The 18,592-nt window shown below is 36.2% G+C and overlaps 2 protein-coding genes across 5 annotated transcripts in view; both read right to left on the reverse strand.

Moving 5' to 3' along the window:
* Positions 1 to 294, reverse strand: part of LPIN2 (lipin 2) — a 42,345-nt gene extending 42,051 nt beyond the window's left edge. Inside the window, exon 1 of the mRNA XM_014060980.2 lies at positions 171 to 294. The gene's annotated coding sequence lies outside the window, so the exon portion shown is untranslated. The remainder of the gene's footprint in view (positions 1 to 170) is intronic.
* Positions 295 to 8,415: 8,121 nt separating this feature from the next.
* MYOM1 (myomesin 1) overlaps positions 8,416 to 18,592 on the reverse strand; it is an 88,564-nt gene continuing 78,387 nt past the window's right edge. For all 4 annotated transcript variants that reach the window (XM_087707220.1, XM_087707219.1, XM_087707218.1 and 1 more), the window contains 8 exons: positions 18,484 to 18,571; positions 17,160 to 17,198; positions 16,968 to 17,073; positions 15,902 to 16,065; positions 13,904 to 13,940; positions 12,832 to 12,854; positions 12,183 to 12,238; positions 8,416 to 9,610 (listed from right to left, as the gene is read on the reverse strand). In XM_087707220.1, the coding sequence (XP_087563346.1) occupies positions 9,314 to 9,610; positions 12,183 to 12,238; positions 12,832 to 12,854; positions 13,904 to 13,940; positions 15,902 to 16,065; positions 16,968 to 17,073; positions 17,160 to 17,198; positions 18,484 to 18,571 (810 nt within the window). In that variant the 3' untranslated portion in view covers positions 8,416 to 9,313. The remainder of the gene's footprint in view (positions 9,611 to 12,182; positions 12,239 to 12,831; positions 12,855 to 13,903; positions 13,941 to 15,901; positions 16,066 to 16,967; positions 17,074 to 17,159; positions 17,199 to 18,483; positions 18,572 to 18,592) is intronic.

Below are 18,592 nucleotides of genomic sequence, written 5' to 3' on the forward strand. Positions count from 1 at the left end.
CCGATAAGGAAAAGGAAGGAAGGATGAAGGATGGGAGAGGACAGGACCTAGAGCGGCGGGGAGGGACGGAAAAGAAAGGATGCGGCCACTCCAGCCCTCTCAGCTAAACCAGCCATCTGACACAAGGCTGCGTTCCCGTCGAAGGGCAGCGGGATCTCCCCATTCCTTACCTTTTCCCCCCTCTCAACCGGATGAAACCGGGAAAGATGCAAGCAGCAGCTGCCAGCGACCGTTGGCGGCGGCGGTTAAATGAACTGAATGGGCTGGCTAGGCAGCCAGCGCGGGACTCACGGAGGGGGGGGGGAGGAGGCGGAGGGAGGGCGGGCAAGAGGGAGAAGCAGCAGTGACGCACGAGATCGCTGCGGAAATTCTCGCTCCTCCCTCTTCTGTTGGGCTAAGTTAAAACGGCAACAGGGCAGCGCGGAGTGGCGGGGGGGAGGTGAATCACACGTGACGGTGGGGGGAGGGAAAGGCCACGTTACTCGCCCTACCCACCATGGCACTTTGAGGCGACGTCTGGCGATACGTTTTAATGAGTGGGTGTGGCAGCGGCCAGGAGGAGGCGCTTCCTTTTTTTCTTTCTCGAGAAAAAAAAAGCTTCCTTTGAGTCATGATCTCTTGATTATAGAGGGTTTGGTAGGTGGCACCGAGCTTGGCATGAGTTCAAGGATGCTTTCCGCTCGAATATATCGTTACAAACATTACATGTAAATGAACATTCCTGCTATCTTACTAATGGGCCTCTGCCTATGGAGATTTTCAGTCATCCAGGTCATCATTATCCCAAAGGTGCTTTTTCAAAAAGCAACTGGATTTTCTTTTTCCAAAACTGGTTCTCTGTCATACATATCAAAAAATTCCTTGTGGATAAGGTCCTTCAGCTCTGATACTGAAATGTGGTTATTGTATTAGATTATGGTGCGATCTGCCTCAAGGAGATGCTTCCTCATCACAGAGATCTATTCTACCTTGACAGAGAGTCAAGTCTGTACATTCCACCATAGTACTTCTGATTAAATTTGGCACATGCTAAGCAGGGAAGAATTGTCAGTATCATACAATTATTTCCTTACAATCAGCTCTGGGTGTTTTGCTCCATTACCAGTTTGCACACAAGTGGAGCGGTATGGGCTGAGGTCAAAAGAGAGGGGAGGAATTAAGCATTTCCCCAGATAACTGATTACATTAAGGAACATAACATGGATAGAAATTGGGTTTTCCAAATAGGGATATGACTGTGAAAGTTGGCTAAAATGATTTTTGTTGTGGGAGAAAATTGTTGAGAATACCTTAGACCATGAGAAGAACAAATACTTCAGATGAAACAAACCCAAACTGCTTACTGGGACAGAGGAAATACTACTATGAAAGCTAATGCTTTTGAAAACTTTGAAAACAATGTGAAGATGAGATTTAAAAAATAATAATTTTAGTAGACAGTAGAAGATGAAACAACTAGATACTGTAATATCTTCTAACAGACAGTAGAAGATGAAACAACTAGATACTGTATTGCTACTGTAAAAATAAATTTACAAGAACTCAGAAAGCAGTTACTGTATTGATGGCAGATAATCCTGTCAACATAATATTAAAAGTAATTGAACCACAACAAAAACATGAAATTTTTAAAAACAGACTTTCTGTAGGAATAAATCCTCCCAATATATTTCATTCATTGTTTTATTGCAGCCTGAGAATCCCCTGATCATAAGACATTCCAATTATTTTTCTATGGTCACTATTGATTGCAGTTTCATGCCAACTTTCAAAGGTATTGGGACCAAATTCCAAATTCCTAAGGACCCAATGTGAATAATGCTGTTTATACTCTCTGGTGGGTACTCTACTCTTTCTGTATTCTGATTTCCCTCCAACTTTAAAATTCTTGAATAAGGAAACTGTAAAAGGAAACATGCAATAAAGCATTGAGTTGATAATAAACAACGTTTTCATGCTATTCAGTGTCCTAAATGTCACACAGTGATATAAAACACTGTTTAATTGCTGTGTATTCAGTCTGTTTAAACAGTGGGGAGAAGAACCTTGCTTTACAAATAAGCTAAAGGAAGATTCTCTCTTGTGTTATTTATCACCATGGTGTAGTGCAACTAAATTGTTCTGCCTAACAATTGGAGGAAGAAAAATCTATCTCTTTCAGTTCCAAGCTGGGAGAAAGGTGCTGAAAATAAAATAGAGGCTGATTGGAAAGAAAGTTTATTGATGAACAGAACCACAGCGTGCAGTTCTGGGATAGCTGACCAATTGACTTGATGACTACAAGGATTTTTATACAGTTTCTGAAATGCTGCAGGGATTTGCAATATAGTGAGCCTGGTGTTTTTTTTTGCTATTCTAATGGTGGTGGGTCAATTCCATTATGTCCTAAAAAGTCAGATCCTGTTCTTAGAATGGAAGGGGGATATAAATTTTAATCTTACCATTGGAAGTGAAGGTGTATTGTTTGTGAATAGGCTTGGGCCAAGATTTCTTAACGGGCATCTGCTGTAGGCTATTAAGAAAGACTGGGGGCTGCTTTCTGCCTCTAAGAACATGTTTTCCATTTATCTGGGAAAATTTAATATTCTACCTCTTTTAATATCCCCCAAAATATTTTTTCATTCTCTAGGAGAGGGGACTTCCTACACCATTTTAGTAGTGATATTGTCAAGTAGGTACAGGAATTAAGACTAAATACTTATTATGAATCTTAACTAGAGATGCATTATATATCTTGCCATAAAACAATATCCATCTGTGCATATAAAAAGATAAAAACATACTTTCACACACACAGCTTGCAACATCTTGATGTACAAGCTGGCTTCATAACACTAGATCAATGCATATTAATAATGTTTGCATTGTTACACCCACACTAATATCAGGAGAGAGGGGTAGTTAAATGGAATTTAGTTTCTATTCTGCTTGTACATTCATAAAGTAATCAGAAACTGAACTGGGCTGAAAGAAACTAAACATCCCTAGGACCACATATGCCTTTGATTCATTCATCTTGAGAAAAGTGCAAATCAAAACAATATGCTGATTTTTTAAAATTTCTAGTGAAATACATTTATTTCCATAGAAAACCTAAAGGTAAAGGTTTCTCCTGTCCAGTTGTGTCCGACTCTAGGGGGCGCTCATCTTTGTTTCTTAGCCGAGGGAGCCAGCACAGTGGGCGCATGCACATCTGGGCATGCACAGAACCTTTTGCACATGCGCAGAAGGTCTGTGATGACATCTGGGTCAGTGGGCGGAGCCTCGCATCACTGCCACTACTAGTTTGTTTGAACCAATGTGAACTGGCAGAACACCACCTCTGGTGCTTAGGTCTCAAACCCGGGCTGCCAGATTCCCAGCTGACAAGCTCAGTGTCTTTAACCATTGAACCCACACACCCTCTTATAGAAAACCTAGAAGCTGGTAAGAGGTTGAGCTGGAGATATCATCACATGGGCTTTCTTCTTTAGGTGAAGTGAGATATTCTAGCAGAATGTATATTCCATATATACATTGTTTAATGATCTCGTAGAATGATGAGATACCATCTTCTTCTATAGACTACATATATTACAAGTTATAGTGACTTCATCTGATGTGAGAAAAATTTCAATATCCTGATGGACAAATGCAATTACATGTTTCAGAGATATTTTAAATGTATTAGCTGTGTTTACAGATGGCCAAACAGATTTCAAGGAGACAAAATAAGAATTGATACTCTGAAGAGCAACATGACTCACGATTAGGAAAGTGAAAGGAGAAAGTTCAGTGATTGGTGTGTAGGTATAGTAGCAGTGACCAACTCTTTGTAGATTCCTTGTGAACAGTAACGTAAGTTGTAAATTATCACTCATATATTGCATTCATTTCAAATGGATTCAAAACATTTTAAATCATGAAATGTTTTTTCCTCTAGCAGGCTGTTCATATTACTGATATTTTGAAAAAAATAATGGGGTGATTTAAGGAAAATGGCTTGCTTGAGACATTCTGAGAAAGTTTCCAAAGCACTATTCATCAGATAATATTCATGTTTGTGGCAAAAAAAAATAGTACAATAGTTTAAAACCACAGAGAGTTCCCAAAGTATGAGATCTCTTGCTTGTGTGCTTTTTGAAAATGAGAAAGAATGGTAGGGAATATTTTGGTCTCTGATTCCTGTCAATCCAGATACTCCAATTGCAAATACTGCGGTAAATATAAGTATGCATTATGAATACAGCATTTAGTCTCTTAGATGCAGTCATTGTTTATTGACATAGGGCAGACACGAAAAGATACCAGTTCTGAGACTGACTGAACTGCTGCCTTAATGCCTTTTTTATGGATCTGGGTCTGATGCCAGTAAAGCACTTCACATATTATTGCATAAGTTTGTAGCTCTCATACATTTAGAAAACTATTTTGAAAGAGTCCTTCTTCAATGGCTGAACCACGTATATGCCAAAGCTGGATATTTAAAGCTATGATTTATGCTGTTTCCCAGGATTTTAGCTTTCACTCGTGAAATTTTAATACATGTACTTTCTGCTTTAGGAAAATGAAAAGAATGGTGATTAGATGTGCAATTTATCTCAAGACACTTCTTTAAAAAATGAAAATACACTGTGGTACACAAGACCTGCATTAGTATTTTTTTTAGTATTATTACATCCTTGACATTCAATAAAAACAACAACCATAATGCTTGAAACAGTATTCTGCACTGGTGAAATCTGCTAACTTGTTAGTACTGTTTGTGCAAAGATGTTGTACATGCAGATGCATTTATATTTCCTCAAAACCTCTAATTTCTTGCTGTTTGCTATTTTATGTACAGCATCCTTTTTAAAAAAACAAGCATAGGCAGTATATAAGAATTTTCATTGTATTGTAGACACTTCCACACATGGTTTTGGTGGTTAGCTCTACAGTCTAATACCATCAATGAGCCTCTTTATTTCCAGCTCAAGTTCAACTGTGGCGTGGTTGGCAAGGAATGTGCTGCTGTTGAAACTAGGAGTTCTGCAGAAATTAAGGATATATTATTTCCTGTGTGCTTTGACTGCCAGTTCTGGGCTTTCCCTCCCGCTGCAGACTGCCATTCATAAAGCTATCCTTTCATAAGTTCATCTGAAAGAGGTCATAGAGGCATAGGTTGCTCTTGTTGGTAATCTCTGACAAGAGCATCATGGAGATAGTGCAACCATTCTCACTTTCCTTGACCTCTCGTCAGTCTTCATTACCATCAATTATAGTATCCTTTAAACCAGCTATGGAAATGGGCATCACATGTTTTTGCTGGTTTGGCTCCTTTCTCCATGGCCAATTCCAAACAATGCTAATAGGGAAGGAAAAGTCTAGCCATCAGCCACTATTTTCTGGAATTCAACAGGGCTCTCCACTCCCTTTTAATATCTACATGAAGTCGCTGAATAAGATCATCCATCACCATCGATTGAGGTATCTGCAGTATGCTGACAAGATCAAATGCTATATTTCCACGCCTGGTGACCCAAGTGATGCTATTACTGCCCTTTTGCAGTAAAAAGTTAAAGACTCTGTCATGCAACCTTAGTTTTAGAGGTTTATTGTTGAATTAAGAGTTTTTATCTGTAGTTGGTCTAGTGGTTAAGACACCAGGTTAGAAATGAGAGACCACGCGTTTGAGTGCTGCCTTAGATATGAAAGTCAGTGATGACTTTGGGCCAGTAACTCTCAGTCAATCCACTTCACGGGGCTGTGGTTGTGGGGAAAATAGGAGGAGGAAGCATTAGGTATGTTCGCTGCCTTGAGTTATTTATAAAAATAATAAAGGTGGGATTAAAAACAAATAAATTAAATGTAATATTCATGTGATAATAATATTTCCTGGATGCCAAGTGCTAATTGGAGAGAATTTTGTCAAACTAACTTGAAACAACCAATTTTCACAAATTTGTCAAACCTACCGTATTTTCACGACCATAAGGCGCACCGGATTATAAGCCGCACTATCAGTTAACATTAATTTTTCAAACTTTTTTCACATATAAAGCGCACCGGGTTATAAGCCGCACGGTTTTTTTGCAACATTCATCCGCGCGCAACTTTCGCAAACAAACAAATTACTAACGAAATCACAACATCTGCCACTCCTCGGACTACGCACTACATGATACACCCCCCCTGCACCATTCGTCCAGTAAGGTCGGGGAGGCGTTGGGCAGAATTGGGAGGGAGATTTTCAAAGAAGCGCACCAAATATCTCCCGCGAACTGAATCGGCTTTAATAAAGCAATTACCTGCTCAGCTTTAGTTCCCTTTGTGAAAGTTAGAATCCGCAGCTTGAACCCGAGAAACTATTAATCCTTCTCCCATTAAGCGCTATTCCATCGGACCTCCCCATTAAAACCAATCGGAGGAGAAAGCCTGGGCAAGCTGGGGAGGGAAACTGCTCAGATGGTGGAAGGGACGGGAGGCAGGAACGGAGGAGAAAGCCTGGGCGCTGGGGAGGGAAACTGCTCAGATGGTGGAAGGGACGGGAGGCAGGAACGGAGGAGAAAGCCTGGGCGCTGGGGAGGGAAACTGCTCAGATGGTGGAAGGGACGGGAGGCAGGAACGGAGGAGAAAGCCTGGGCGCTGGGGAGGGAAACTGCTCCATATATAAAGCGCACCGGGTTATAAGCCGCACTGCCGGTTTTTGATCAAATTTTAGGATTTTCAGTGCGCCTTATGGTCGTGAAAATACGGTACTTAAAAGTATCTTTCACAATAGCTCTCTATAAATACTTCTGAATTAACTTCTCTATTGAGTTGAATTTGAGGTGCGGTATATTCATGGATACATCCATATAGGGTTGTTTTGGAAACAATATCAGAGTTGGGGTGGCAGTGGTGTTTTTACTTTTTTACTTTATTTTTATTTTTTTACTTTTTTGGGGGGGGAAATGTTTGTTCAATTCCCAGACTAGACTATAGACTAAATATTCTTTCCAACTCCAATCAAGGTCAACTTGATTGTGTTGTTGACTGTAGCAGTCTACATCCTCTGGAGGGGAAAGGCCAGAGTAGGGATGTAAATAAATAGCAATCAAAATGTTTGGCTTTTTAAGTATGTGTTTCAGGTGGCGAACTGAAAATATTACATTCTTTAAATTTTGTGCTAACAAAAATAATCACTTAAATGGTTTTGCTAACAATTATTATGCTGATAAATGCTCCAGTTGGAACAGAGTACCAAAATAAATAAACAAATAATAAAACTCTAGTAGTTTGGATTCAACAAGAAGATAGATATTTGCTTAATCATTATGTTAGTCTTTGCACTTTTGCTAAGTACATAATAATGGAATTCAGATCATAAGGTCCAATTTATTTATTTATTTATTTGTTAAATTTGTTTGCCACCGATCTCACTGCGAGGGATATATAATAATTCAGGGATTCTATTCCTTCAGTTCAGAGATATATCTTCGTGTTTGCATTCAGAATTAGAGAGAGAACATTCTCCACAATTCACACATACAGATATGTACATAATAAAGCCCTACTCAACATCCACACTCATATATATGTGTAACACTCACTCATTAATCAACCCTTTGAAATTATGACAGTACTGAGGGCAACTTACAATGGGTCCTCATAGTTGTGACCATCACAGGGTACTGCACTCACATGATTGCAAGTCAGACATTTGGCAGCTGGCTCACAATTACAACATTCCAGTGTCTGTGGACAATTTGTAATTTTTACTGCTGGCTTCTGACAAAATCAGTGGGAAAGCCCAGAAGAAGTTGGATTCAAATCAGACAGCATTTGCTTAACAATAGTAACTGGAACTGCCAGAATTGCTTAAGTCAGCACATGGTGTTGTATAACTTAGTGACAGAGTTCCCAGTCCCAGTTATGGTTGGTAAGTGAGGATTATCTATAACCATATAAAGAAATATATTTCTGCCCAAATGGTTTTCTTTGCTATATTCTAATGATGATCCAAGTTTTTGCAACAGAAACTGGTGGTGTCATTTTTTCTTCCAGAGAAGAGAAAATCACTGCATCTTTGCAACCACTGGCAATGAAAATACATCCATTCTGCTCAGAGGAGTGGATAATCAGTTAAATTTACCCCTTTCCCCCTCAATAAAGAATGAGAAATTGTTGCTTATTTGTCCCTAGAAAATAATACCGAAAAGCTTTCTGTTCCACTTAAAAATATTAACAAACATAAAGTCACTGGAATGTTTAAGTAGATTTATAGTGGAGACCAAAGTGCCAGAAATTAGTAGAAAAATAAAATATCAGAATTTCCTTTATAATTGCTGTAGTGAAGACTGGAAAAAAAGGTTATCACAAGCAAAATAAACTTAGAAGAACACTGATCTTAAATGAAAAGAATAGTAAAGTATCAGGAGGTGAATAAAAAATAAAGACAAGCTGACACCCACATGGTGAAAGAAATAAGTTTCCTATATTTATTTGTGAATAACAAGGAATATCCAGAACTGAAATTTCCGCTGACAACAATATTAATATAGTTAATATTAATTTTCTACTACTGTGCTATAGTAAATTCAAAGATTACCAGTATAACAATTTCTAGATTCTGAATTACTAGAATTTCACTACAGTAAACCATTCTGAGTCTTTCATTTCCTTGTAGATTTATATGCAGTATACTTTTTACTCATAAACACCTGGACATTGGAGAATAGCCAACTATTTGTCACATGCACTAACTGATGATTTTGCCTCATTATGGACTGGTGAGAGGGAAAAAAATTAAGAAACCTTTGAATGGTCAGAATGGGAAGATGGTGGAAGAGATATGCAACTGCTTTTGTCTAACATAGTTCAAGTTTTAATATCTCAAATGAAATTAATGGAAGAATCTAGATGCAACTTATATACAGGTAAAACACAGGTAGTTCTCAACCTACAACTATTCGTTTAGCTACGGCTTGAAGTTACGATGGCCTCAGAAAAAGTGACTTACAATTGTCCTCAAAGTTGCGACTGTCACATCACCCACACAATCAACAGTTGGCCTTGCAGTGTCTCGCAGTCACATGATTGCAATTTGCAACCAGGCAGCTTTCAACAAGCAGTCTCAATTGGAAAAACCAGATTGGCTAAAAAAAACACATGGCTCAGTTGATCTTGTGATTCATTTAACGACCATGGTAAAATGGTTGTAAAATTGGGTCTGGTCATGTGATGACTCACTTAATGACCATATCGCTTAACAACCAAAATTCTGGTCCCAATTGTGATTGTAAGTCAAGAACTACCTGTAGTTTACACACATTATTAAGGTAGGGATAAACATGTGCCCTTAAGTTATGCTTCATGCTTTCTTTTTCTTATCTCCTTTACCAAGTTCCGGGTGTGGGATTTCAACCCCTTCCTCAGGTATGAACACGCTGACAGTGAAATCACTTGTCTCTGTACCATACTGGTTTTTTACTACAAGGCTATATTTGCCCGAATCAATCGTACTGACAGCTGTAATAGTGAAGCAGGCTTGTTTTCCTGATTCATATTTCAAGATGATATTGTCATCTGCTTTCAGGAGTCTTTCATTCTTGAGCCATGAAATCTCCGGGACAGGATTTCCCCAGACACTGCATGTAAGATTAAGTGCCTGCAGAAAACATACAAAGGATGCAAATATAAATAAATATTAAGAACTCAACAAATGCTGTCATTACCATACTTCTATTACTATCTCTTCCTCCCTCCTCCTCCTCTTCCTTTCCACTATTACTGGTGTACTAGAAACATTTTGTGTTTGTGACTATTTTCTCTTCCTTGAGATAATCATAAACTATATACTTGTTTTATTATAAATGTAAACACTGGAAATGCTTGGATAATTAGTCTCTTAATAGGCAACCAGCCTTGTTTATGCTCAAAGAAAGATACAGTGTCGGTAACAAAATGATTGCAAAACAGGTTTTTAATTTAAATAATATGTTTAAACTACATAAAACAACTTTTTGTAGATTGTGATAATAATGTATGCTTTATTGGTTTACTGTTAATTTGAAATTATATACATATATATATATATATATATATATATATATATATATATATATATATATATATATATATATATATATATATATATATTTTCCAAGTCACATTGATCCTAGGAGGTTTTATGAAAAAAATGTGTGACAAATATATTGTGGCTTAGGTAACTAATTTTCAATTTTATTACTGAAAATAATTTTGAGCCAGGTCATAAACCAAACTTTAAAGACTGTTATTAGTTAATATAGTATTATCTAGATTCTCACATATACAATGTTTAAAATCTAAATAATATTAGAAGCATTCTAAACTTTTCTATAATACGAATAGCATGATCACTAAACTGAACAACAAAATATAAATTGCCTCCCCATTCTGTTCCAGTTTCTGATTTTTTTGTTAGTTATTTATAGGTTTAATAGTATACACTAGATTGACACCTCTATTGATGGGAAGAGGAAAATCTCAACAGACATGGGCATAATGATTTTAAACTCCATAGGAGTTCAATTTAAAGGCATTTAAATTGAGAAGTTTTATTTACACCCAGTCCTTCATGTAAGACATTATTAATACAAAAAAGAAAAAAGGTGAAAAGCTAGGATTACATGCCATGATTCTTAATCTCAATTGAATAATCTATGACTGTTTTTAATTTTTTTTAAAAAATTAAAGACCTGTATCTTGAATCCCGTTCATTAGTAAAAATGCAGATAATGAACAATATTTTAAAATTATTTATGAAGTTGTAAGAAGTTAGCACCCACCCCTCTCCTAGAAGAATGGAATATTCTAGGAAATATTAAAAAGGCAGAATATTATATTTCCCTGGATGAAAAATGGAGAAACATGGTTTTTTTTAAAGGCAGAAAGTACACTTAATACCCCCACCCTCCTCAATAGCCCACAGCAGAAGTCAGCACTTAAGAGATAAAGAGATGGCTAGGTCTATTCATAAGCAAATACCCTCATTCAAGATCCAAACCAGGACAAAGCCATTAAGCCATAATAGGAATTGTCCAAAGTCCCTTCATTGCATCACTCAGCAAGGTTCAACCAAGCCTGGGACACAGGCAAACTCAGCTAGGACTGCATAGCCCCATGGGAGTCTGACTGCAACCAATAGGATAAGCTCAAATTCAAAGGCCAAGACAGGGTATAAATCCCCCCCCCCTCTCTTCCATGTGCTCGATTGCCCACAACCTCAAACCATGTGGTCCTATCCATCATTAAAACCATATTTCCAAACAGCCTCCATGTTTTCAGTGTCTTTTTTCCCCACTTGGAATTGTACTCAGATGGACATTTCAACCAGTTATATATTACTGGTTGACTGAGGAGAAAAAAAAGTTCAAATTATAAGTAGTCCTTTATTGACTGCCTCAGACAGTGACAATTTGCAATTATAGTGGTGATAAAAAAATAACTTTGTAACCAATGAAGGCATTTATGACAACAAAAGCCTTTAGTGTGAAACTAATGAAAATCTGGTCAATTTCAGGCAGCAAATGCTAGACCTTGGTAGTGTTCTAAGCAGCTAATTAAGCTCATAGAACTAAGCTTATTAACTTGTGCTTAGCACTTTTTAGAGAAGCTCCGTGCTGCAGAGAAAAGAAGTTTTAGGCAATCTTTCTGCCCTGCAAGGGAACCAAAATAGAGGGAGGAAAAAGGTCAGACACAGGACACATAGAATGGAATTTTATCTGAATAAAAGGGCAGCAACCATTGTGGTTTTCAATCTCTCTCTTACATGTAGTTCGTTTAATAACATTTCATTGGAACCAATTTCAATCACTAAATAAGGACTACACTATAATACCTGAGATTTTGTGGGGTATCTTGTACCAGCACATACTTTTTTATGAAGCATCGATGGAAAATTCATTTATATTGAACTAAAATTCAAGATTTCTGAAAATCAATGAGATTAGCAGCAAATGCTATGCCATAATCCTTTCTAGTGGATTATGATCTGAATTTTGTGTCCCTCCCTCTTCACTCTTTCATGAAGGTGGCTGCCTAACAAATTGAAATTATGTTCTCCATATAAAAGATGACTAGGAAATCTATTTCTTTATCAAAGTCAGGGCTTTTGGAAAATTGGAAACCTTCTTCTCTGAGAATTAAGAAAACTGCAGAATTACTTCTTTTAAATATTTCAGCTACTTTTTTTATACCTTGCCTTCCTGAATAGTGACAACATCTGGCAGACCTCCAAGTACACGAGCACGATCTGCAAAAATAAATAAATAAATAAAATGTAACATTTCTTAGAAGTTAATCTGCGTCTATGGTTTTATTTTCCCTGTAATAAGTGTTCTATCTGGCAGATAGATAAATAGTGTATTATTTTTTTTGCAAGCTGCCAATTCTTCATACAATCAGATAGTGGCTCCTAGTATTTCTGCCCTATTCTGCCTAAACATAATAACTGTTATAAAATTGCTGTTATGAGTCACATGTTGTTCATCTCATTAAGTGGTCAGGAATAATGGACTGTAATAGACACTCAAGGTTAACAACAAGTGCAAATCATATTCCAAATTGTTAATTGGTGGTGGTGGGGATTTGGGGTTGTTGAAGTTAATTAAATAATATTGCACTATAGCCATTAGATTATTTTAAGCTTGTTTGCATCACCCTGCCTCTTTATGAGTCAATTTATATATTTGTAAATATTTGAGTGGACTGATTTAAATAATAAACTTTACCAAAACAAGATCTCTATGAGGTAACTGCTTTGAAAAACCCTAGCACCAGAAATAAATAGGAAGCGTTACATCCTATTGACAAAACAGGGACCAAATAAAAAGACAATTCACTTACTTTTTTCTGCAATAGCAGCTGTTCTGTAATGGAGAAAGACAGAAAGAAATCTCAGTTTTATTAAGGCACAGTGATGGAAAAGCTATACTATGTGCAACTTTAAATAGCTGAAGAAAATCATTATGTATAATATCTCACTTTGTTAATTATTATTTTTCTACAATATTTCAGCATCAGCCCTCAAAATAATAATGAAACTATTTTCAATAAACAAAGCACTAGTTTTTCATCTTTTGAATATATAATGATAATAGCTAGATATTTTGTGTCATATGGTGGGTTGCTGGAGGAAAAGTCATCTTCCATTTGTTCTGGATGTAGATTTCCATTCAACTAAGTATTCAGTAGGAAATAGTACTGAACTACTATTTGGAAAAAGGAGAAGAGATAAATTCCCACTATGTTTTGAACTTATCTATTGTATTTCAATTAAAACAGGTAGTGTTTAAATTACAAAAATATTGAAAGTAACCTACCATTAGAACAAAGTTTCACAAATTGATAGTTAAGCTAGATAATAAGAAGGTTTAAGGCAGGGGTGTCAAACTCAAGGCCCATGGGCCAGATCTGGCCCATGGAGTGCTTAGATCTGGCCCACGGGGCCAGCCTGGAAATATCAAATGACCAGCTTGCGGTGCCTCTCCTGGCCAAAATGGGCCATGGGGTCCCCACGGGGGGGGGGGGACGGGACATGAGGCTCCCATACAGTCCATTTTCAGTCTTCATTGCCTCCTGCAGCACTCTGCCAACCAAAAATGGGCCATGAGGGGACATCATCTGTTCCCCCAACACCTGATAATGGCCGGCAGGGTGCTGCAGGAGGCATCCACGCAGACTTTTCCCCCCTCTCCCTTCCCCCCACTGGCCAGTGGAAGAGATGCTGATCTGGCCCTCGAAGATATCCAGTTTGACACCCCTGGTTTAAGGTTACCAGGTCTGGATTGCTGTCATTTGGATTATTCCTGGATGAAAACAGATGTGGAAAACTCTATATATTGTCAAAGATTTGCAATCCAGATATGGTAGCCTAATTAAAACAGAAAAATATATTTTACTTAAACTATATACTTACTTTAATCTTTGGAATTCAGCAAAGGCATCATCAAATGCTTAATAAAAGAAGAAAAAAGGTTATATTGATAGTATCCTTTATAAAGTCAATTTATGCTATTATTCAGCTTTTTCTGTAATGTATTGGAACATAAAGTCATGCTATACAAGTGATACAAATTATATTCCTATATTAAGTGTCTTATTAATTATATTTATTATATAATTATATTTATAATTATATTTATAATTATTAATTATAAATGGTATATATATATATATATATATATATATATATATATATATATATATATATATATATATATATATATATATATATATGTGTGTGTGTGTGTGTTTTCTGGGGTTTTCGCGGGTGTTAGTATGTAGGTCTCTAGTTGTTCGGGTTTTCTCCCGCGTAAAATTGGAGATGTCTTGGCGACGTTTCGACGAAGTCTCATTCGTCATCTTCAGGCTGCTTCAGACTACTTCAGGCTTGGTGTTTCCAGGAGTAGTGTGAGATCTCGGCTGTTTATTCCTTTTAACTGCCAGTAGGGGATTAAATTTAACTGCCAGTAGGGGATTAAACTGATAGGGTGGGGGTTTGGCTGTGTCTTGATTGGGTGGAGGTGTGTCCTTATTTGGTGGAGGAGTGTTCTGTTCTGATTGTTTGGGGGGTTGTGTTTCATGTGAGGGTAGGTTTTTTTTTTTAAAGAGGCTAATTGTGCTTTTGCACGACCCAGAACAAGAAGCCAGACCATATATATATATGCAGTATATCATATACTATATGTATATTCTAAATTCTAAAGAATTTTAGGACAGTGGTACCCTCTAACGTTGATAAGAGGTTTTTTTAGGTAATAATAGATGTCTGGCCTAGGGACTGCTAAAAATCAAGCAGTGTGCAAGTACATGAATCAACTATCAGAATGTATTTTTTCTTTAACAAGAAGAAATAAATGCTGCACTACATACTGTTTAAATTCAAGGTGACATTAACTTTATGGTTTACAAACTGAATTCCAATGCTCATAAATCACTCGGAGTTATTGCTTCACAAATACCATATGTAGAAGTTTGATCTGCAAGATATGTTCAGATCTTTCACACAGAGATGATCAAAACATGAAAACAAATCAATACGTGAGGCATAATCTTTTCTCTCTTTTATTCATATACTGTATTCAGTACAATGAATGTGCACAATTAGTCTTAAAGGAATTTGTGAGATAAATCCTTGTGGCAAACATCTAAGGAAGTATCCTTAATCTATTTGTTAAGTACAGACTAATAACATTAGTATTCTATTATTATTAATAATAATACTATTATTATTGGTATTCTAAGCTAAGACTGCTATCAATAACTATGTTCTAGTTATGTTAAATAGGGTGAATCTAAAACAGTAAATTTGCACATATTTTAATCAGTTGTTTTAATATGTTTGCATACTGATGTTTAACATAACATTAAAAACAGTAAACTAAGGCATTAAGTTTAAATGTAAGACACAAACTGCCAACCACAAACTCAGCAGTTCTTCATAAACCTCACCTGAGGAGCAACAGTTACTGAGGTCATCTTACAGTTCAAAATTTAAATTATAACAACCCTGGCCAGCCTCTCAGAGCTGAAAGTTATTGTAAAATCATAAAACTAGAAGAGCAAGAGATGCTATCACTCATAGTTTTCTATTAACATTCTGGTGATTTTTTCCCCTGAATTATGTTGATGTAGTAGTAAAAGCCTCTGAGAGGGAATCTCCTGCAGTAGGGAACACATTTTGGTGTTTTGAACATAATATACATCTAGAATACCAGAATAATTTCCTGTTGCATGTGATTTTGTCCAGAATGTTTTCAGACCATTCCCACAAAGACCCAGAACACTGTGGTTTGAAATAAAAAGGAAGAAGCTGGAGTCTTATTGAACACTGTATTCCTGGAACTCTATACACTGTATATCCCAAATTAAAACTTAGTTATTTCATATCACTAATTAAAATGTAATTATTTACCTTGTCCAGAAAGATCCACCATTTTTGTATGTGTAGTTTTACCATCAAACAGCTCCAATATATATTTGCCCTTATCATTTGTTGTTGGTTCATTAATTTGCAACCAGATTTGGTTTCCTGTAACACCAGTCTTAACTCTTTCTGTGTACTTAATTTTGACTTCACTAAAAATAAAAATGCAATATAGACTTTATATATAAATAACACAAATAATAACTCATATGCATTTATATAATTGAAACAAATGTATGAATAAAGAAGAAAATTTGTAGCTCAGGGTCAAAATGAGGAGTCTGCATGAAAACAACCAAGCTCAGAGAACATCAAAGACTGCTAAAATGAATGTATATAATTATTACAAGTTTTATTACAGAGATAATATAAATAATAATTTTGCATGCATTGGGATCCGAATAGATGTTTTATAATTATGTGAGAATTGGATATTTCTATTCTACATATATTTTCTTTCACTTAATTATGTTCCAGAAGAGTTTTTCCAAGTGTACTTGAACTTCAGCTTCTACTATACTGCACATGAACATTAAAATAAAAATGATTATGGAAAGTGTCTTTTTAGATCATTGTAGTGCTATTGTTAGGGTTTCCATGAAAGTTTCTCTTAAACCTTCTCTCATTGATATCACACAGAGAATTTGCAACTCTATTTCCAGAACAGTTATTGTGTAGGCAAAATAGTCATTAGAACTGCAATGCATAGAATAAGAGTTAGTCCTCCATGGTTCCAGTTCCAAATTTGAAGAATGAAGGATATTGTTAAAGCTTAAAAATATGTTAAGTACATGTGCATATATGAAATAAGTTTGCTCAACTTCCCCAAGAACTGGGGTATTTTAAGAGTGTAGCCCTTATCAACAATTGGTTGTCTTTGGGAGAAGAAGGTCCACACCATTTTTATACCTTTCCCAAACTTTAAGGGAAGTTTTCTGTCCCTCATTTTTTGAACCTGAAAATGAATCAGTATAAACATGCCCTACATTTCAACATGTATAGAATTATTCCTGTTGAATGAGGTAAGCAACACTGGCAAGGTTTCTTCACTTACTTGTGTGACCAACCCACTCTCAGATCTTCCAAGTAGTAGTTAACAAAGGAGTATAGTCTGATGCCCTCTGCTGTGCTTTGAATTTTCAGATCAGTTGCAGATAAAGCTGAAAAACAACATAAGTTTTTAAAGACTTACAGTCATTCATATAGTATACAAATGAATCATTCATTAGGAGGAATTAATACTCACCAATCTTTCTGCAAACTTCTGTCATCAAATCTGTAAAAGCTGTGGAAACAAATCCAGAGAAATACTCAGTGCTCTGAGAACATATATTCCTGGTTACCATTGAATATTGCCCTGAGATCCATTGATTGAGGTAGGAAATTTAAATTTGTTTTTGAAATATGTTAGCATGTGTTTGATTGAATACAGGCTTGCTTTAATGGCATTTAAATCCCTCTATTTTTTATTTGACCTCAAATCTTTTAAAAACATTTTATTTTTTTCTCTCTCTTCCCCTTTCTGTTTCTTCAATAATCAAGGATGACTTTGAAAGCAGGATATAAAATAAATCAATATCAGAGTTAAAATTGTTGTTGCTGCTACTATAAATAGCTGGATGGATTTATACTGAGAAAGGCCATGATGTACATATAGGGATCAAGGCCTCTGTCTGCTAATGGCTTTATAGGTCAAGGTGAACACTTTGAATTGTGCCCAGAAGATTGGTAGCCAATACAGAATATGCAGTTTAGGCATTACATAATCTTTATATCTTGAAGCTTCCAGCAGTTTAGCTATTTCATTTTACACCCAATTGGAATTTCAGGACACTTTTCAAATAAAGCCCATATCCCAGAAATCTGGGAGTTGAAGTCCACATATCTTAAAGTTGCCAAGCTTGAAAAACACTATTCTATACTAAGTGAACTAATACTGAATGTTAAGTTAACTTGAAATATCATTCAATTTTGCAAATAGCTGCTTGGGAGAATAGCACTGTGACATGATTATGAAGTTTTAGGGCTATGACTGAAGATCTTCTGTATTGTTGTAAACTGGATTAATAGTGCTAGCAGTATCCAGTGCAATAATAGATTTAAATCTGAATATCCTCATCAAAACACAGGTTATCGAGACCGTTTCTTGAAGCCACTGGTGGCATCAGCATTATTTTCCTACTATTGTAACAGAATTCAAAACAAAAAATATTTTGCTTAGACATTAACAGTTTTATAGTAAGTGATCATTAATCCATACACAAAGCAATTTTAGTGTTCGCAGTCTATTCAGTGACTTTAGATAAGAAAAACAAACTCTCTTTTAATAGGTACATCTACGCTAATCTCAGTCTTAATTCTAGCTATCATGAGGCACCAGGTCTTTGGAACAGGGATAATCTATCTTTCTTATTCTATCACTCAGAAGTGCTGATCTAGATTGAACTAGAATACAGTAGTGATGTCTATTCAGAAAATTTCCCACTAAGCAAGGAATAAGTCATTGAGGATTATATTCATATGTGCATTTGCAGGATTAGCCTACATATTATTTTTCAGAGCACTCTTACCTCCTTCCACAAGCTTCAATATACTTTTGTCCTTTCCTCTTTCATCTTTCAGTATCACTTCGTATATACCAGCATCCTTCTTAGAAAACTGAACAAAATAAAATTCATC

The sequence above is a fragment of the Thamnophis sirtalis genome, unplaced genomic scaffold (assembly GCF_051295495.1).
Source record: "Thamnophis sirtalis isolate CommonGarterSnake01/CBP01778 unplaced genomic scaffold, rThaSir2_p1.2 scaffold_2, whole genome shotgun sequence".
NCBI classification, from domain to species: domain Eukaryota; kingdom Metazoa; phylum Chordata; class Lepidosauria; order Squamata; family Natricidae; genus Thamnophis; species Thamnophis sirtalis.